At 43.7% G+C, this 21,644-nt stretch overlaps 1 protein-coding gene across 2 annotated transcripts in view; it reads left to right on the plus strand.

Annotated features, from left to right (window-relative positions):
• The first annotated feature begins 1,075 nt into the window (after window positions 1–1,075).
• The window catches only part of IGSF8 (immunoglobulin superfamily member 8), a 45,290-nt gene continuing 24,721 nt past the window's right edge, over window positions 1,076–21,644 (plus strand). Inside the window, exon 1 of one of the 2 annotated variants that reach the window (XM_029580924.1) lies at window positions 1,076–1,351. In XM_029580924.1, the coding sequence (XP_029436784.1) occupies window positions 1,309–1,351 (43 nt within the window). In that variant the 5' untranslated portion in view covers window positions 1,076–1,308. The remainder of the gene's footprint in view (window positions 1,352–21,644) is intronic. The other variant, XM_029580923.1, reaches the window with a different exon arrangement.

Consider the following 21,644-nt stretch of genomic DNA (forward strand, 5'->3'; position numbering starts at 1 on the left):
GTTGACTTAGAAAATAACCACTGCTATTACTGGCATCAGTAGCATGGAACAGACTTAGTTTTTGGGTACTTGCCAGGTTCTTATGGCCTGGATTGGCCACTGTTGGAAACAGGATGCTGGGCTTGATGGACCCAGTATGGCAATTTCTTATGTATGTTTCTTATGTCCCTAATTATATGAATGTTAGGGGCTTCGGACAACTGTCTGTGCATGTAACCTTGCCGGCTTGGAGCTCCTAAAGGAGAGACCAACGCATTGGTTTGAGGCAGCAGTGGTGGGCTTAGCACTGCAGAGTTTCGCAGGCCCCATCATCCTAAGCACACCATTACCCCACACACAGAGGTGAGGAGGGGAACTGGAGAGTGTGAAGTAGAAAGACTGCTTGCAGCAATATACACACACACACTCCCCCCACCCTATCCTACACTACTCATGCCTTCACCCCCCCCCCCCCCAAACACACCCTGCCTGCATCACTAACACCCACACACAGAGGAGCAGAGGGCTGCAAAGGGGAAAGAGTGAGGAGAGGAGGAAGGAATGCCCCCCCCATCCATATATACTGCCACCCCTTCTCTCCCCATGCACAGGAACAGGAGGTAGAAAGAGAGGAGTGGGGACAAGGGAAAGGAGGAGGAGAACGAAATGTGGATTTGCACCACTCCACCCACATACAAGGAAGGGGGAGGGAGAGATGGCTACAGTGCAAGGTGGGGGGGGGGGGGGGAGGGAGTGCCTGCACACGCATCGGTGAGGAAATAGAGAGAAAAAGAGCCCCCTAGCCTTACTTACACCCACCCACCCACCGGCGGGGTTGCTGAGGAAAATGAGCAGGGTTGCAGCCCTAGTAATTTAAAATAAATCAACAGCGCTGGTTGCAGAAGGGGAGGAGCAGGCAGAGGGAGAGCGAGCGAGAGAGGAAAAGAGAAACTAGAAAGAAAAGCAAAAGACAGGGAAGGGGAATACCAGTCTCTGAATTTTCCATTCCAGGTTTTAATTTTTTTTTTTTGGGGGGGGGGGTGCAAATTTGTATTAAGAGGGTGGAGAAGGAGAGAGCTCTTTTTTTGTTTTTTGCAGGTGGAGGGACCTGCTTTTGGGGAGGGGTGGGGAGAAATCGAGACTATGATGAGGCATCATTAGCCGGCAGGGTGAGGGGAAACGCACATCCCTCAGCTATGGGAGCGAGAAGCCAGTTCATCTCCGTCTGCAGACTTAAGACTTAAAAACCAGGCTCGGGGGTTTTTTTTTTTCACCCTTTGAAGGCATTTGCATCATTTTCTTTTCGTTGCCATTTTGAAGGGTGCCAGGATGAAAGGATCCCGCGTCTTTCTGCTAGTGCCTGTATTCTTGGGTGAGAATTAATTGCTAAACTCTCTTTATTGTTGTGTGTATGTACGTGTGTGTACGGATTATATGGGGAGGGTGGAGGGGGCAAACGGATTCATGCCAGGTCTTCTTTGAATCTTGTCACAAGATACCTGCATTTTTTAAAATGTGCGTGCATGCTTCACATTCAACCAAAAAAAAAAAACCGTTTTGGCATTTATTATTTTGGTGAGTATGTCAGCCATCCTTTCAGGCCCCTAGTAATTAAGGGATGCTTTTGTATTATTCTCTTTCTGTGCTCTTTGGAAAGGAACTGTAGTCGCCTTGTATGTGAGTCTGCTGTGGGAATTACTGGGCTTACGCCCTCTTATCTGCGAGTATGATCTCTGAAATTTCTTTTTCAACTGCAGTTTCTAGGGGGTGAGTTTAGGCCAGCTTCCTCTTTTTGACATCCCCCCCGATGCTGTGTGATGTCTGTAGTTGCTTATTTCATATGAAAGAAGCAGGGACTATAAATCCCATAATGCCCTGGGAGTAAAGGCAAAACCTAGGAATGGCAAGTCATCTCCCTTCAGAAACTGGAGCTTTTGGCATCCTTGATTTCATAGGAAGAATATTATCGAGGTCTAATAATAATAACTTGTAATTTCATTTTTGCTCGATCAAGATAAACATTCTTTAGTATTGATAAAATATAATATTTTACAATTAGTTGTATGGCTTTCTGGAAGCCAAGAGGGTGGGTTAACTGTGCATAAGTTTGAAGTCTGAATGCACAGAGGGCCCCGACCCACACATTCAGACTTCAGATTGAAGCCAGCCGAGGAGAAAGCAGATGAAGGTAAGAAACGCTGCTCTTCCCTTGCCACTGGAGGGAAGAGAGGTTCGAGAGGCAGGGGTTTACCATAGAAATTGGTGGTAATTTAGGCACATAGCCTGCAAGTTTATGCAGCCTGTTATAAAATTAGCGCCTAAGAGAGCAAGGCCATGGCTGAGAAGGTTAAGGTAGATGTCTATAGGTTTGGTGCATTGAAACATGCCCAGGCAGTTTCTGCCTAGCATATTCTCTTTTCAAGTGGATAGCATTGGGAACAATATCAGGAAATATATATTTTTTTTTCATGAAAAAGGTGGAGGATACCTGGAATGCCCTTCTGGAGGAGGTGGGGAGAGATAAAAATGGTATTTAAAAAGTGCGGGATACACAGGATCATTAGTGGCAAGACGATGATGATAAAACAACTTGCGTGGAGCAGCGGTTATAGCTCAAAACTAGAATGTGCTTCCCAAAAAAAAGCACAGAATAACCTGCATGGCAGTTCCAACCCTAAACAACAGTGACAGAGCAACATCAGATTTCCAAGAGGGCGGGAGTGATCTACATGCAGTTAGGACCAGGATTTCTAAGAGCAGCCTCACTGGACTCAGTGGCTATGGTAATTATTGCAGAATTTAATAGGATGTGGAGAAGCAGAGTGTTGGTCTTGTGTGTGAGACAGGGTTGAAGATGGGACAGAAGTGGAGGGCAGTTGGGAATTCGGGTAGAAGATTTGGAGGAAAGGCTATTGGTGTAGAGTTGTATTTGGGTGGTTGTATGTGCATCTACCCAACGTGAACAAATCTTGACTGGGCCATTTTGGAGTGCCAAAATGTCTTAGAGCATTACAGATACTGATGAATAACACGGCGCGTTTAGTCTTGGTTGTCCTTTGAGAGACCATATTTCCCCAGTTTTGCAGTCCCTGCACTGGCCTCCTGTTGTGCAGAATACTAAATGAAAAACATTGGTTATAGTTTTTGGTGTTTTACACGAGAAGCAGCCACCATAATGGCAAGAACTGTTGGCCTGGTACTGACCATCGCGTGCACTTCGTCCTGTTGTTTCTCATTTGCTGTTGATACCCAGTTTGAAGGCTACTGGTTTACGGGAGCCAGGTAATGGAGCTTTTTCTGAAGTTGCGCCCACCCTGCGGATTAGCCTTCCACTGGAGTTGACAGGCTCAAGACTAAGGGAAGATAACTTTGATATCAGTGCGCGGGCGCACTGATATCAAATATCAAATATTGTATGCCGGCTCGCTCCCAGAGATGCAGCCATTTTATAACACACGCACATAGATAGACTGTACGTGCGTACGTGCGCGCACAATTTTATATGAACGCGTGCACCTGGGGGGGGATTTTAGTAGACACGCGTGCCAATGCAATTACCAGTTTCCCCAGTTCGTTCCCAGTTCGCCCAGGTAAAGGATAGGACTTCCTAACCCCCCTAGTTAAATAGACTCCCTTTTAATCTGTTGGCACAAAACCCCGCTGACTAGCCTAGATTATTTTATTTTATTACTTACACCCCATCCATAGCAGAAGTAAAGTTACGTGGTAAGGGACCCTGGCGCCGCTCGTGCACCTAAATAGTTACGCGCACATTTCATGTTAAAGTCCTGGAACGCCTACACCCTGCCCAGACCATTCCCAATCCCCACCTCTTGTTGGGGGCCTTCTCACTTGTGCACGTACCCGGGCGCCTTTTAAAATCAGCGAGGCGCATTCGTATCTCCAGACTTTGGTGCTCGCCAGGCTTTTAAAATTCACCTATAAGGTTTTTAGAAAGCTTTAAAAGGCTCGTGTATTTCATGAAGCTTTAAAGTCTACTTAAAAAATGTTACATTTGCTTTAAATTGATTGGATTTATCTGATTTTGTTTTTAATGTTTGTGGTGTGTGTGTGTGTGTGTGTTTATGGTCATATTTGTAATCAGCTTAGAACAGTTGTTCTGGTAATAGGCGGAATACAAGTTATTGTAAATAAATAATCTGCCATTTTTCACTGTTACCGTGTTTCAAAGTTCTTTCATACCGAGAAAGTCTTAGAAAAGCTTGGAAATGCGACTGCACAGTCCAGGAAAGCTTCACTTTTATCTTATGACCTGGAACCACACGGGTCACCTTAAGGTAACTGCTCAGAAAAGCTGAGAAATCTTTTTTTTTTTTTTTTTTAACAAAAAATACTAAAACGCAATGAAAAGGTTATACTTTGGTGTATTTTATTTCCTCTATTGCCCCTAGAAGGCAGCATCACTTGTTAATGGGCAGGACTCCCAAGTCCCCACATCCTGATCAACAAGTACCTGGGATGTATGTTTTCTCAGTTAGGGATGAATTTTAAAAGCCCAGCTCAAGCCAAAGTTGGGAGATTTGCGCAGGAGTTGGGCCGGTGCGTGCCGTGCAGATTTTAAGATCCCCCCCCACTTACGCGGTGAAGCTGGCATTTGCACGCACAGTCTATTTTAATACCTTGCGTGCATATATATGCGTATGTTATACAATGGCCATGTCTTTTGGCGCACGTACATGTGCGCCCACACGCCGGTATCACAGTGTTATTATTTAGGAGGGTTGTGGGTAGATCCTTGGACCGGTGGCAGATGACCACGCCCCCGGGGAATGATCCCGAGAGGGACCACCAGTCAGGCTCAGAGTTAGGAGACAGACACGCATTAGTTCTTTTATTAGACAGTATACTGAACCACCAGAGGTGGCAGTAGTGAGCTGGAATGCCCGGCTGGGCTGGAGTCCCTCAGATACTGGAACAGCGATCCCTGGAACTGAGCTGTAGAGAAACTGAATATAGTGAGTAGGCAGGGTATGCAGAGTTCATGGACAGAACCTGATGGTAACACAATGTCTCATAGAAGCCCAGGAGCTGGAATGAAGTAGGCCCTCAAGGAGCGAGTACCTGGTTCCAGGGAAAGCTCTGAGAGAGCGATGGTAACTCACAGATGTAGTAGGCAGCGATGACTTCCAGGCAGTAGTGAATTCCGAAGAAATCCGGGAACGAGGGCCCTCGAGGAGCGAGTACCAGTTCCAGACTGACTTCAGTGCCAGGCAAAATAGTGGAAAGTATTCTAAACATCAAAATCACAGAACATATAGAAAGACATGGTTTAATGGAACAAAGTCAGCATGGCTTTACCCAGGGCAAGTTTTGCCTCACAAATCTGCTTCACTTTTTTGAAGAAGTTAATAAACATGTGGATAAAGGTGAACCGGTAGATATAGTATACTTCGATTTTCAAGAGGCGTTTGACAAAGTTCCTCATGAGAGGCTTCTAGGAAAAGTAAAAAGTCATGGAATAGGTGGCGATGTCCTTTCGTGGATTACAAACTGGTTAAAAGACAGGAAACAGAGAGGAGGATTAAATGAACAATTTTCTCAGTGGAAGGGAGTGGACAGTGGAGTGCCTCAGGGATCTGTATTGGGACCCTTACTGTTCAATATATTTATAAATGATCTGGAAAGAAATACGACAAGTGAGGTAATCAAATTTGCAGATGATACAAAATTGTTCAGAGTAGTTAAATCACAAGCAGATTGTGATAAATTGCAGGAAGACCTAGCGAGGCTGGAAAATTGGGCATCAAAATGGCAGATGAAATTTAATATGGACAAGTGCAAGGTAATGCATATAGGGAAAAATAACCCATGCTATAATTACACAATGTTGGGTTCCATTTTAGGTACTACCACCCAAGAAAGAGATCTAGGTGTCATAGTGGATAACACATTGAAATCGTCGGTTCAGTGTGCTGCGGCAGTCAAAAAAGCAAACAGAATGTTGGGAATTATTAGAAAGAGAATGGTGAATAAAACGGAAAATGTCATAATGCCTCTGTATCTCTCCATGGTGAGACCGCACCTTGAATACTGTGTACAATTCTGGTCGCCGCATCTCAAAAAAGATATAATTGAGAAGGTACAGAGAAGGGCGACCAAAATGATAAAGGGAATGGAACAGCTTCCCTATGAGGAAAGACTAAAGAGGTTAGGACTTTTCAGCTTGGAGAAGATACGGCTGAGGGGGGATATGATAGAGGTGTTTAAAATCATGAGAGGTCTAGAACGGGTAGATGTGAATCGGTTTTTACTCTTTCGGATAATAGAAAGACTAGGGGGCACTCCATGAAGTTAGCATATGGCACATTTAAAACTAATCGGAGAAAGTTCTTTTTCACTCAACGCACAATTAAACTCTGGAATTTGTTGCCAGAGGATGTGGTTAGTGCAGTTAGTGTAGCAGTGTTTAAAAAAGGATTGGATAAGTTCTTGGAAGAGAAGTCCATTACCTGCTATTAAGTTCACTTAGAGAATAGCCAATGCCATTAGCAATGGTTACATGGAATAGACTTAGTGTTTGGGTACTTGCCAGGTTCTTATGGCCTGGATTGGCCACTGTTGGAAACAGGATGCTGGGCTTGATGGACCCTTGGTCTGACCCAGTATGGCATTTTCTTATGTTCTTATGTTCTACAAAGTAAGAGAGAACGAGGCCCTCGAGGAGCGGGAACCCTTGGTTAGACTGAGGAGGCAGAGTAGCGTAGATAGAACGAATCCTTATCCTTGCCTTTAAATATCTGAAGCGGATGACATCATCTCAGGGGGACGCCCCTGAGGTTCGCGCCACTTCTGGTACTTGAGGTGGGGCCGCGGGCGCGCCCCTAGGCATCAGGTCAACATGGCGGATTGCAGCGTCGGGCCGGCCTGGGGACCCCGGACAACGACGGCCGAAAGACGCCACGGCAGCCAGCCTTCCATCAACCCCGGAAGGAGTCGCCAATGCGGTAAGGTGGGCGGAGTGGAGACGTCGGGCAGCGACGGTCGCAACACACAGGTACCATCTCCGTGTTGTGTAAATAGGAAAGGAGGCATATAACTGTTTTCCATGACATAGTTGCTGTTTAACCCCTTTCTGATCGCTCAGGGGGGCTGCTTCGGTGTTCTGAATTGGCATTCGCTTACAGACATGTGATAGAGCAGCTGCATGGGAATCGGCCATTGGCGACTTCTTGTACAGAAGCGCTGTGTCTGCTGGACTGGCTTATTTTACTTTTTACAATATACAGAAGGAGATCTTTGTCTAGCTACAGATGCGGACAGTGTTAACGCTGGCTAGCCCTTGCCACGCACTGCAAAGATTTAGTTTTTACTAGCTGCCTTTTGTTGACTCTTACGTTTGGAAAACCCATATACAGTTACTACAGATGTATAGTAATTGTTTGTGCTCACAAAAGTTACAGACAGTTGAAGAAGCGAGGCTATGTATAACATGCAAAGTAGAGCTATGGTTTCTGAAAGTTTCTTGTATTCTATGATGAAGGGAAAATCTTCGGGAATACAATTATTTAAAATGCAGTATGTATTTTGAAAAGTGTTTTTTTATAAAGCAATATAGATGTCCCCTCCTGATGAGACTTGAGAGCTGTAATATTTATGCATCCAGGCATCTAAATAATGTAACCCTGGATTAACTGGGTCTTGGTACACAGTACATTTTGTTCCGAGGGAGTCGTTTCTGTGCTAAAATGTTCCCATTATGCCTGAACTGCAAGAAAAACAAAACAAAACCGATTTTTGTTGCTGCAACTTGAAACTATGTTGAATATTAAAGCACAGTAATAGCTAGATAACAACTAGATGGTTGTCCTGTGTTTGTACGTGTGCATGTGGAGGAATAAGTGGAGCCCCAGTTCCATTTGGCGCCTGAGTAGGGGGGCACACAGGGAGGACCACGGACCATACAAGGCCCCATGACTGTCCTGGGATTCCCGCACTGGGGGGGGGAATGGGACGGACACGTTTTCAAAGCCCTTAGGGTTTACTCGGTCACTGGGGCTCCTCAACACACCAATCAGTCTCTTCACAGCTGGACACTCTCAGTGTATTCAGAGTAGTCTTTACTGCAAAACTGGTGGCAAAACACAACATCCAAAACCAGTAACTAGAACTGTAACAAACTCACAGGCTCTCTTCTTCTCCTTCAACAGATTAGCTCCTCGGGGAGGCTTCTTTCTCCTCCCTGAGTCCTCTCAGGACTGATGGGGAGCTGTATCTCCTCTCTTCTGCCATGCACCTCTTTTCTTTTCTGCTTGGGGTCAGGGAATGAAGATATTGGGATCAGGTTTTGCCTCTAATGATCTTCGCGGGCTGGATGCTCTTACACTCAACGACCCGCAGTACAACTGTCCACCAACTCTCAATATCTTCTTCTCTCTCTTACTTCAGGAACTCCCAGAGAACTCCACCCTGAAATCTCTCTCCTGCATTCCCACTTCTCTAGGACCTTCCCTGAAAAAGGCAAACCCTATAGGACCACTCTGGGTGAGATGGACCAAACACTACCAGAACTCCAGAGCTTACTCATTAAAAACCCAGTCCCCTGCTCACGTGAGACAAGGGGTTTTTATACCTCTACTTTACCCCTCCCGATGGAGAGTGGTTCTCTTCCTTAGCGCACTAACCATACTCTGACATCACTGACTACAAAGGTCTGGTGAGACCTCTGTTATACTAAAAGCATTTAGAAGAGCTGAAACCACAGTCTGCAAGCTTATAAAGGGCATGACATTGTATTTTATTTTATTTTAAGGGCAGAAAATGACAGGAAGATCTGCTCGCTCTTGGGGTTGTTGTGCGTTGGTGCAAACTCCTGACTAAAAACAGCAGCGATGGGTAGTTAGACTTTTATCAATCATTGGGTTCAATAGTCCTGCTCCCCCTTAATCCAGTGCTGCATGGCTGAACCCACCAACCTTGGGACACGCCATCACTGGGACCTTAATTTCACCAAGACGAGCCACTGCTGCCACAGGAAGATCTGCTGGTTTTTGTGGCTCTGCATTGGGAAGAACTCCTGCCTAAAACAGTGGTGTAGCCACGGGTGGGCCTGGGTGGGCTGTGGCCCACCTACTTGGGCTCAAGCCCACCCAATCAGCATTGCCTGGCAGCCCAAGAAGAAGCCCTGACACAGGGCCGCAGCGGACAGCCAAGAGGTGGCTGAGAGGAGGAAAAGGCCCGCAAGGCCACTAGTGAAGTTATAGGTAGTCAGATGGACCATTATTGGAGTGAAGTAGAAGAGGAAAATTTGGAATTGCAAATTAATGGCTGGTATGAGTTGATGCAAAACGTTTTGAGGGAAGAGGGAGTAGAGGAAAAAAAAGAGAGATTTTGCAAAACGTTTTACTCCCCTGTGATTTTCGAAATAATTAGCGGAGTTAAAGTGGGGTTGTCGTCGTTTGGAAAGAAAATGGTTAAAAGGGAAGGATTCAGAAGTTAAGAAATTAATGTGGAGTGAAGCTAATACAGATTCCTTCAGGAGGATAAAACAAATGTATAGTAGGATAATTAGGGATTGTAGTGTTATTGCTTCTAGTAGTAATGTTATGTTATTAAATCCTCCAATTCACATAGAGAGTAATATTAGTCCGGTGATTGTACCGGATAATGTTACTATGGCAGATCTTGGTAGGATGATATCCAAACTTGATAATAATGTGATTAAAATGAATGAATCGTTGGTGGCAGCTATTAATATTAATAGGGGTTTAATCAATGAACAAGAAAAAAAGGTGGATAAACATGAAAAAGATATAACAACTATGATGAATAAGATCCAATTAATCCAGAACTCCGAGAATGTTTTTATAAAGGATAGTCTTATGATGCATAAGGAGGTTGAATACGTAGAAAATTTATTTAGATCTAGGAACATGAGAATATTAAATTTCCCGATTACTCGCTTATTATCTCCATGGGAGATGTTTAAGAAATTTTTGAAGGAAATATTGCAATATCAAGATGAAGAAATACCTAAAGTCTCAAAAATGTATTATTTGGAAAAAACCCCAGCTAGTAATAGCTTTTTTCAGAAGGAAAATAGAGAGCTTCCAACTTCTCCAGGAGTTTCGACCTTCTTGGAAGAATCATTAGATATTATAAAGAAAAGTTTTATTTGGGATTATTAAATCATTGGTGAGTAAGGGTACTAAACAGTATTTGATCTATGAGGATATTCCAGATTATGAGTCGTTAGTAGTGTTTTTTCATTAAAAGGTGGATCTTTCATTGGGGAATTTGAGACAGGATAGTAAGAAAATGGCAGAAGAGAAGTTTGGTGAAATAGAAAAAAGTGAAGTGGTTGGTGATAGGGGAGATTTAAGCCAGAATTTGAAAGCATTTGAAACCTTGTCATTATTGGAGGTAAAACATTTTGTAGCTCAAACTAAACCATATTATTTTTATTTGGATCCCTGTCCCTCATGGCTGATTCAAGGTTGCCCAGACAAAGTTTTAAGGTGGTTACAATCTTTAGGTAATGGATCTTCAGAATAGGGTTTACTTCCCACCATTTGCAAAATGGCTGTTGTCACCCCTCTTTTTAAAAAGGAAGGATTGGATCCCAGGATATGTACTAATGATAGGCCAGTATCAAGTTTGCCTTTTGTCGTGAAGATCATAGAGAAAGCGGTTACCAGACAAATTTCAGGTTGCTCGGATTCCTCAGAAATTTTGGACCCTGCACAATCAGAATTTAGACGGGGGTGTAGCATAGAATCGCTTGTAGTTACTTTGATGGATGATACCTTACCAATTATTGATATTGGGGGGGGGGGGAGCTCTGGTGGTGCTGTTACTTCTGAGTAGTGCATTTGATCTTGTGGATCACCCTCTATTACTGAAGAGACGTGAAGAGTTGGGTTTGAAAGGAACAGTATTGAGATGGTTGGGGAGTTTTTTGCAAGGGAGAAATCAGGTCCATCTCATTCCAAGGAAAGGTCTTGAAACCATGTGAAGTGGTGTGAGGGATCCCTCGAGGCTCCTCATTATCCCCAGTTCTCTTTAACATCCTTTTAGGACAACTGGGAAGAATTATTAGGGAAGACGGCGGCTCGGGTCGTCCCTGGGAACACTGAACGGAGTTGGCAGGTCCTTTATTAAAAACTCTGCACTGACTCCCAGTGACGGCACTTGATATATTTGAAAATTTGCTCTTGGCATTCAAATCTATGCATGGACTAGGTCCTCGACAATTGCGTGGTCGATTGAAATGAATGGAATCAGGGCAGGATTTGCGCTCAACTGAAAGGAGTTTATTACAGATTTCAGCGGCCAATGCTTTTAGGCAGCTATATTTTCAGTACAGGTCCTTTGCCTCCACCTTGCCAGCTTTGTAGAATGAATTGCCATCGAAATTAAGGGAGGAAATGGACTTATTGAAATTCCGTAAACAATTAAAGACCTGGTTCATGACAGGTATTGTGGAATGTTGATAATGGTAAAGTTGGAGACCTGGATGATGACAAATGTTATGATATGTGAGTGTTGAGAGGGTGGGCAGTATTTTATGTTTTATTATATGGTTGGATTTATTGTATTATTATTTTATATGTTGATTTTATTGTACATCACTTAGGGAGATTATATCAGTTAAGAAATTCATAAATAATTTTAGATAAAAAAAAACTTTTTTGTAAGGAATGTACAGCTTAATAAACATGTGGTTGCTAAGTAGTTACATACGTAGGTTAATTAGGTTGAAAGAAGACTAGAGATCTATTGAATCCAGCCTCCTTTTGGTTGCCTGATACCAAGTTCAGTAGAGGTAACTCTTCTTATCTGAGCCACTACAAAACCAATGCCCCCACAATGGCACATGGGGGCAATATTCTGTCTTAGGATTCAGCCAGGTTCAGTGGTCATGTGCTCACTGGGCTCAAAAAATACTTGGCCTAGGCCAAAAGACTGCTATCTTTTGGAAGAAGGTGCATCCTTTTCTATTAAATGTTCTGAGTATAGACCTTCCTTGGGGCCTGGAATCTTTATATTGGGCTGGTCATGGATGTTAGTGAAGAGAAGCAAAAACTGATTTGGGCAGTTCTTAAAACTGCAGCTGGAATTTGTACAGCTGCCTTGTGGAAAAAAAATAATTCACCGAGTATCTTGGATTGGAAAACCAGATTATGGAATGTATTTACTATGGAAAAGTTTGCAGCAGAGATTCCACAAGATCTGCGCTCTGCTTCTGGCTTCCTTGGGCTGACCGGTGGCTGAGGATTGCTTTTTCTTTCTTCACTCTCCTTTTACTAGTAGGTTCTGTTCTATCCTTCTTTAATTTTTTTGTCTTTTCTTAGGGCTTTGACCCTTTTTGTATGCATAAAAAATAGAAGTTATATCTTAACAAAGAAATAAGGCATTAATGTCAGAAAGTTAAAACAAACTTTTACTCAGAAAATATTCCATATTAAAACAAAAGAGCAGTGCCTGCTTTATTTAGCTCTGAACATTCAAATATGGTCTGGTCATGCTGTAATGTGAAGAAATTCTAATACGTGACATAAATACAATTACAAAAATGGGCAACAAAAATCTATTGTAATATACTGACAAACAGGTATATAAGATAAACAATCAGGTAACAGTGGAAATTATTCATAGCATATGACAACGACAATTACTATCAGTGCTTCAAATATTGCATTCCCAAATTACAGAATATATGAGACCACAAAGACATACACAGACGCTACCTATAATACATGATGTCCCGGGTCAGCAGAAAAAAAAAGCCCCAGCAAGGCCCTTGATTCACCAGTAAAGGCTTCCTCGGGGAAACCCTGGTATTGAAGACACCAAAAAACAAATCTAAAAACACAGAGAGAAAAAGCAAAAATGAGATAAAAATGTTAAAAAGTGGTAAAACAAAATCCAAATCCCTAAGGACGTCTGCATTGTGGGATATCAGTAATATCAAAGAGCAATGTTATATAGACAATATACTCCATTCTGATGTGAATGTGTTAACTGAGGAATAAACGACGCCCACCTCAAAAATGATATATATTAACTCAGCACTAAAGAGCTGGAAAAAATGTATGAGCCTGGAGTCTGTTGTAAACTAGCAAAGGGTATGTATATATATAAACCCTTGACTAGTTTACATATTGTAATGTTTGCTTATGCACTGGTGGGCTCACGGTGTATCACTGATTCCTTTAATCTCTTCTATACCAGTGATTTTATACTGAAAGTCTTCAGTATAAAAATAAAGTTAAAAAAATACTTTGTCTACATGGGAACCCACTGTAAAGCAAGCATGGTCCATATAAAGTGCTTGTATGCTGCTCTTTCAGTGTTTAGGCTGCATGAACATCTCGTCAGTTGAACCGTTTGTTCACATTCTTGATTGAATGCCGTGATCATAATTGAAATGCCCTTATTTTTCTGTTTTGAATTGCGTGAAGCAGTGGTTCTCCACCTTTTTCTGTCGTGACACGCCTGACGGACGATGCTTGCATGCACGACACGCTACATGGAGGACCAGCGCCAAGGGCAGGGGAGGGGGGAGAGAGCCTTCTCTGATGTTGCAACTGGAATGGGGACCATGGCTGGCCAACGACATGGCTGGCCAGTCCTCTTTCACTCTCACACAGATTACCAGTCCTCCAGCCTCAACCCACAGCTATTTTCCACCAAGCGATGCTCAACCCTTAGGACCCCCTTTCTCGCTACCTTCTTCCTCTCTCCCCAGTGTTCTTCCATCCTGACCACACCCTTCTTGATTCCCCCCAGTGAAGAAGCCATGGTCACTTACTCTTTGCAGCAACTCAAGGATGTGGGGGGGGGGGGGGGGGGGTAGATGATGAATTAGCTCCCATCGCCCGCTCTCCCCGGCTTTCTTGAGGTGTGGTGGTTTTCGGAATAGACTTGTTTCCAACTCCTGTGGGGAAGCAGAATGGACTCACACCATTCTCTTATTTCTTCCTCCTGGGGCCCAAGTGGACTTGGGCCATTGGCTGACCTTTGCCTCTTGTTACTTCTGAGCCAGAGGGAGAAAAGAGTGTGGGGGAGGGGACCCAGCAGGATACTGCTTTCTCCTCCTCTTCCTTCTGGGTCCATTCCACTGGACCCAGAAGGAAGAGGAGGAGAAAGCAGTATCCTGCTGGGTCTAGGCAGAGGAGAAGTTGACATCCTAAAAAAGCAGCCCCATGCCGTGACTGTTGTGAAATACCTGAGAGCCTATGCATTGCGGTCACCTTAAAATTGCTGTTGATTAGCTGGGGAGAGTTGGAGGTCACATGTGGAATGCATATCAGCTTTCTCTCTTCAACCCCACTCTTCTGCTAATCCACCCTCTCTCTTATTCTCTCTCCTACTTTCATCACCTTCCAAGGATGACCTCAGCACTCTCCTTCTCCTCTCTACCCCCATATAAGCTACAACTCCGTGACTTGTACTCCCTCACCCTACCTTCAGGTGAATCTCAAGTCCTGGAACCGCAGCTGCAGGCTGAGCCGTGCCAGTTCCAGCCCCTGTCTTCCAGTTTCTCCATGCATGTGACTGCAGTGTCTGCTCCAGGCTCACTTCCCCTCTCCCGTGCAGGCTTACTGAGAAAGAGGAGGAGGTGAGTTTGGTGCAGACACTGCCCAGCAGAAACCAATTGCTCAGCCCCTCCCTTCCTGTGCTCTGCAGACTTCCTGAAGAGGAGGGGCTGGAGCAGTAATCAGAGTCCCAGAGCTCTGTGGTATTTCCTCAGAGGCCCGGCAATTGATAGGAATTCCTGGAGTCTCTGGGTGAAAACCAGCAAGTTCCTGGTTATGGAAATACTGAAGGTATGCTCGGATGTACAGTATTCGGTCAAACAAGTGCTTTTATAGTTTGATATCGAGAGAGCTTTTGGCTCATGAGCATTGGTTCTGCCCCAACATTCTCACAAGAGCTGTTTGTTTCTATAAATACTTGTAAAACTTAAGACCAGAGTTCTGTACGCCAGTCTTTAAATAAAGTACTGCTTTAATATCTTGGTGCAACTGGAGAAGTAGTTTGGAAGTGGAAGGTTTAACCGCAGCATTGGTAATTAGATTTTCCCTAAATTGTGAAACTAAAAAGGAACGGTAGGATGTTTTCCGCGGAAATTTGAGTAGCGTCACTTTGAATTTCCCCAAGGCATATAATTGATTTTTTTTTGAGCACTTAAATTCCAAATAGCTTTGAAACTGAAGGTAATTGAACTCAGGAACAGTTCTAAACTGCATTAATACTTCAAGTGAGCTGCCTTTCATTTTATTGCCTCTTAAAACAAAATCATCTGTCAATGAGTAGACATATTCTGGTAAAATGCAACATAGCAATCACTTAATTTTGAATAAAACTGAAACCAGTGAAAGCAGTAAGCTTTGCGGACATGATTGATTGGCTATTATTAATTCTACTTGGGCATTTCTTTCTTCTTGTATGCCGACGTTCCTAGTTGAGCCAGAGGGCTTTAGGGGAAAAGGGGACAGCTAGAGTGCTAAAGATGAGGAGCGAGGAGCCTGGGGCTGATTTGAGCATTGGCTTCTTTGGCAAGCATTGATCCATCCAATCCATCCCAAAAAACCACAAGACAAGATCTACTTGGGCCAAAGAAATGATTCCTAGCAGAACATAACTTGATGAACTTAAGAGGGCAAATAAACTGGCTGTAATTACTTCAGGCCGAGAAAGATCTATTCATGTGGTAAGGGAGCCATTTGGTGACCTGTCGTGTCGGAGGAGGTCTGTTTAATAAGTTTCTGATGCATTTCCTCGATGAGTGTTTTCTAGATGAGCTTGCTGTGAAAGCTTAGATTGCTGTTAGTTCCAGCTCTCTGAATTCATTTTGGCTCCTGGATGGTATGACGATGACATTTTTGGCTTATCTTGTTGGTTGAAATCATAGGTAATTTACCGTAATTAGTTGCCTAATTTATTATGTACAATATAGAAACATAGAAATGACGGCAGAAAAAGACCAATCGGCCCATCCAGTTTGCCCAGCAAGCTCCCACATTTGTTTTCCCAAACTTATCTGTTTCACCAACCACCAGGTTCAGGGCTCTTGTTGGTAACTGTTTGATTCAAATTTCCTGCTATCCCCTGTCATTGATGCAGAGAGTAATGTTGGCGTTGCATCAAAAGTAAGCATAAGGTTAATGATTAAGGGTAGTAACCGCCACATCAAGCAAGTTACCCCAATGCTTGTTTATCCAGATTGCACAGATCAATGCCTTTTTGGATGTTGTCTTTATGTAAATCCTCTTTTCCACATTTATCCCTGCTGTTTAAGCAGAGAGTAACGCTGTATATGCATTCAAAGTGATGTATCAGGCTTAATTGATTTAGGGTAGTAACCGCCATAATAAGCAAGCTACCCCCACGCTTAATTGTTTACCCAGATTGTGAAGTTAAGTCTTTGTTGGTTGTTTGAATGCAAATCCTCTTTTCCACATTTCCCCTTGCTGTTGAAGCAGAGAGCAATGATGAAGTTGCATTAACCATGCGAAAGCTTATTGAGTAAGGGTAATAATCACCAGGTAGTAACCTCCGTTCCAGTAAGCCACCTCCATGGCTCTTCCCTTCATTCCCATCCTCTAGCCTTTATGGATCCACAGTGTTTATCCCATGCCCCTTTGAAATCCTTCACAGTTTTAGTCTTCACCACTTCCTCCGAAAGGGCATTCCAGGCATCCACCACCCTCTCCGTGAAGAAATACTTCCTGACATTGGTTCTGAGTCTTCCTCCCTGGAGTTTCAAATCGTGACCCCTAGTTCTACTGATTTTTTTCCAACATAAAAGGTTTGTTGATGACCATGGATCATTAAAACTTTTCAAGTATCTGAAAGTCAGTATCATATCACCCCTGCTTCTCCTCTCCTCCAGAGTGTACATATTTAGGTTCTTCAATCTCTCCTCACAAGTCATTTTATGAAGACCATCCACCTTTTTGGTCGCCCTTCTCTGGATCGCCTCCATCCTGTCTCTGTCCCTTTGGAGATACGGTCTCCAGAACTGAACACAGTATTCCAGGTGAGGCCTCACCAAGGCCCTGTACAAGGGGATCATCACTTCCTTTTTCTTTCTAGATATTCCTCTCTCTGTGCAGCCCAGCATTCTTCTCGCTTTCGCCAACTTTAAATTGTTAGACACTATCACCCCAAGGTCTTTCTCCTGCTCTGTGCACATCAGCCCTTCACCCTCCATCAAATACAGTTCTTTTGGATTTCCAACCCCATATGCATGACTTTGCACTTCTTGGCATTGAATCTCAGCTGCCATATATTCGACCACTCTTCCAGCTTCCTTAAATCCCGTCTCATTCTCTCCACTCCTTCCGGCGTGTCCACTCTGTTGCAGATCTTATTGTCATCCGCAAAAAGACAAACTTTATCTTCTATCCCGTCTGCAATGTCGCTCACAAAGATATTGAACAGGACCGGTCCCAACACCGATCCTTGCGGAACTCCGCTTAACACCGTTCTCCCTTCAGAGAAAGTTCCATTTACCATCACACATTGTCTTCTGTCCATTAACTAGTTTGCAATCCAGGCCACCACCTCGGCACTCACTCCTAAGCTTTTTATTTTATTCACCAGTCTCCTGTGTGGGATCGTATCAAAAGCTTTGCTGAAATCCAAGTAGATGTCATCGAGCACTCTTCCTCGATCTAATTCCCTAGTCACCCAATCAAAAAAGTCAATCAGATTTGTCTGACAGGATCTTCCCCTGGTGAATCCATGCTGCCTCTGGTCCAGCAATTCTTCCGACTGTAGATAGTTCACTATTCTCTCTTTCAACAGTGACTCCATTACTTTTCCCACCATCGAGGTGAGGCTAACCGGCCTGAACAAATGGGGCAAGCCCTAACTTTCCAGATGATTTCACTCAGAATAAAGGCTCCACAATAGATACACTGGATAGTCCTCATTTTGGTAAATTTATTTGATGGATAACACCTAAGGAAATACCAAATTTCTAATATATCTTGCTGCCAATTATGTATTTAGGCAGACTATATCAGAAAAACAAACCTAGGGGTGGGTGGGTAAAGGGGCAAGGTGGGAGAGGGTTAAACAGTTAACACTTGGCCAGGGCTGTTAACTGGACACTTTATCTGCTATTGATTTTGAACAGACCCTCCCCCAGATTTGACTAACTAGTTTAAGATTTTTCCTTAGCTCTCCCCAAGAAGTTGTACGTATAGTCGTCTCCTTCAAGTTCAAAGCAGACTCAGTATTGCGATGTTAAAATCTGAAATTGATTAGAATACATGTAGGGACCTTCATTTTCATTTTTTTATTGTTCTTTTTTTTTTTTTTTCCTGGAATTTATCAGGGTTTATTTCGATAAGAACCACAATAGGAGAAAATCAGTTGGGGGAAAAAAAAAAAGACACATTTTTCTGGGTAAATATCGGCGTTTATTTTGGTGGACAGAAACCAGGTAATCAGCAGCACTCCCACTTCTACCCCATCCCCCCCTCTCTCTCTCTCTCTTCTCCCAGCTCACCAATAATCTCTCTCTCCCCACTCCCCATCCTCCTCCACACACTGTAACAGCATTCATCCTCTCCGGTGCTGGCTCCGGGCTTCTTTCTCCCTGGGCAGAAGCTTTACTGAGGCTCTCTCTGCAGCTCTGCTTTTATGCAGGGCCAGGGAGCCTGCCGGGAAGTGCTACCGGTGGACAGGGCCTGTTGTGGCAGCAGGCAGCAGGCACTTTGGCCGCTTAGTGGGCGAGGAGTTGGGACTTGAAGCATTGCATGGGTGGCACTGGAGGGTGAGCGCTTTCAGTGCTTGAGGATGGGACTTAAAACACAGCATGCGCTTTGACTCAAACTGGCTTCCAGGAGAGGCTGGAGGCCTTGAAACGCTGCATCTGTAGGAGTAAAAGTATAGAAACAAGGCCAGGATTCATCATTCAACACAAAATGATGAATCCTGCAAAAAACAGGGGGCGGGCCTGCGAAAGCCCGCAGCCTTCGCACCACTGCGGTGCGCCGGCTGCTGGCTTTCACACCGAGTAGCGCCACCGTGAAAGGTGTTGCTATACGGTGCGTTACCGCCGGCAGCAAAAACACCGACTCCTCCCCGATTCCTCCCCTCCCCCTAATTTGCATGATATCGCATGTGAAAAGGCCCTTTTCACATGCGATAGGGCCCTAACGCACGTGATAAGGGTTTAGAAAATAACCCTCTTAGTTTGGTAATCTGGATGATATGACTGTAACTTTGAAAGAGCCGCGCGGGCGCACGTACGTGCATGTGCAGGCGCGTGCCAACGGACGTGGCCATATTATAACATACGTGCATATATGCGCGCGTGGTATAAAATAGGCTGCATACACATGCATGTGGGCACAGTTTTATACGGATGCATACATGTGCGTGCAAATGCCCCCTCTACCGTGCAAGTGAGGGTATTTTAGTAGACATGTGCGCCTACGCAATTACCAGTTTCCCCAGTTCACCCAGGTAAAGGATAGGACTTCCTAACCCCCTAGTTAATTAGCCTCCTTTTTACCCTGTTAGCCCCGACCCTTAAAACCCCGCTGACTAGCCTAGGTTTTTTTGTTTTACAACTTACGCGCCAGCCATAGCAGAAGTCAAGTTACGCGGTAGGGGACCCTGGGCGTGTAAGTATTTATGCACTGGTTTCAGTCATAAATCCTGGAATGCCCATGCCCCACCCGGACCATGCCCACGTGCCGCCCCTTCTTCGTAAAAATATTTTGCGCGCGTATCGGGAGCCTTTGAAAATCCATGCAGCGTGCGCCGACCCGTCTTCTGCGCGTATCTCACAGCTTTGGTGCACACTGGGCTTTTAAACTTCACTTTTATGCGCTTATGTGAAGCTGAAAATACATTCATAGTCTTGACGTTTATAAAATAGCAGATATGCGAGTAGGTTGTATTTTTTTTTGGGGGGTGTCGGAAGTACCTCTTTGCAAAATTCACTCCTAAATTTGTACCTGAGGCAAAAGTTCCTTGTGGTTTGTCCAAGGTCATAAGGAGTATGGGCAGGATTTGAACTTTGCCTTCCCTGGCTCTCAGCCTGCTGCGCTAAGCGCTAGGCCACTGCAGTCCCAAGGTTACAAGAGTACAGACCAAGATTGAGAGAATAAGGAGAGAATTTTAAAAATCCTCTGCCCGGCCCTCTATACATGTGCGGAGATCTAGTCCAGTGTTTTATAACCTGTGCATATCAAGTACGCACAGATTATAAAATCCACGTATATCTTCCCCCTCCCCAGCTTACGTGTGAATGCCTGCAGTGCATTGAAAGCATGGATTTTTCCTATCTATTTTATAAGCATATGCGCGCAAAAAAAAATATAACTTGTTTACATGCATAAATCAGTTTATTTGAAAACACGCGCACATAATTGGAATCGCCAGTTTGCCGATACTTCCACCAGTTCGCCCAGTCCTTCTCCCAAGTCATCAAGACCCTCCTAGTTCTGCACCCTGAATGCCCCGCCCCTCCCCCCCATTCACTAAGAGCTCCCACCCAGCCAATAGCAGATAACAGTTAAGTCTGATAACAAGTGCGCTAGTTAATTACCTGCTGTAAAACTGCACAAATAAATTGCCAAATGGTACCTGCACAAGTCTCTCATAAAATGGCAACTTTTCATAACTCTCGGACCCGCCCTAGTGCATCCCTTATTTGCATATGTAAATGTGCATGCAAAAGCGAAACCACACGGGTACTTTTGATGTATCCAAAATAGCCTATACGCAAGTCCAAGCTATTTATTTATTTTATATACCGTCAATCTGTGGACAATCTAGATGGTGTACAATGAGTCATATAGATAAGAAAAAACAAACAATACATCTTAAAAAACAAGGTTAAAAATTAATCAAAATATAAACAGTGCATTCTTTTTATAAAATAATACAAATAAAATAAAATACAAAAGTAAAAACAATCTAGCAAGTAAAAGAAAGCAAACATTAAAGTAAAAACAAAGTAAAGCAAATATCAAATAAAGCCAGGTGTTACAACTTTAAGCAAGGAAACAGCTTAGTGGAGGATCCAACAAAACATATTGATCATTTCTCTGCCGCTAATTCATAGGCATTTTTAAATAGTAACGTTTTTAGCTTTTATTAAAAGAGTTTCATGTCCTTTTCTAATCTAAGTTCCTCGGGTAACGAGTTCCATAATTTGGGGCCTGCAACCAGGATAGCCCGTTCTCTAACCTCCGATAGATGTGCCGTTCTGATTGGTGGTATTGATAAAAGACACTTATTAGCTGAACGAGGGTTCCTTTGTGGAGTGTGAAGACGTAATAAAGCGTTTAGCCATTCCGTTTGTTTGTGATTTATAGCTTTAAATAGAATGCATAGAGACTTATACTCAATTCTTTGCTTTATCGGTAGCCAACGTAATTCAATAAGGGTTGGGGTGAGGTGGTCAAAATTCCACCCTCCCCCCCCCAAAAACACTCTTGCGGCTGCTTTCTGGAGAAACTGCAATGGTTTAAGATGAGACCCAAGAAGTAAAGGCATTGCGGTAATCAAGGGTAGGAAAAAGCAAAGACTGTAAAACAGCTCTGAAATCGTGAAAGTCTAACAAGGGCTTAAGCTGCTTTTACTTGCATAAGTGCTATGAAAAGGAACTCTTTTGGGGGTTTTGTTTCGCGAGTGACCCAGCAGAGGCAGCAGTAGGAATAAAGAGATGACCT

This window comes from Rhinatrema bivittatum, chromosome 16 (genome assembly GCF_901001135.1).
Source record: "Rhinatrema bivittatum chromosome 16, aRhiBiv1.1, whole genome shotgun sequence".
Taxonomy (NCBI): domain Eukaryota; kingdom Metazoa; phylum Chordata; class Amphibia; order Gymnophiona; family Rhinatrematidae; genus Rhinatrema; species Rhinatrema bivittatum.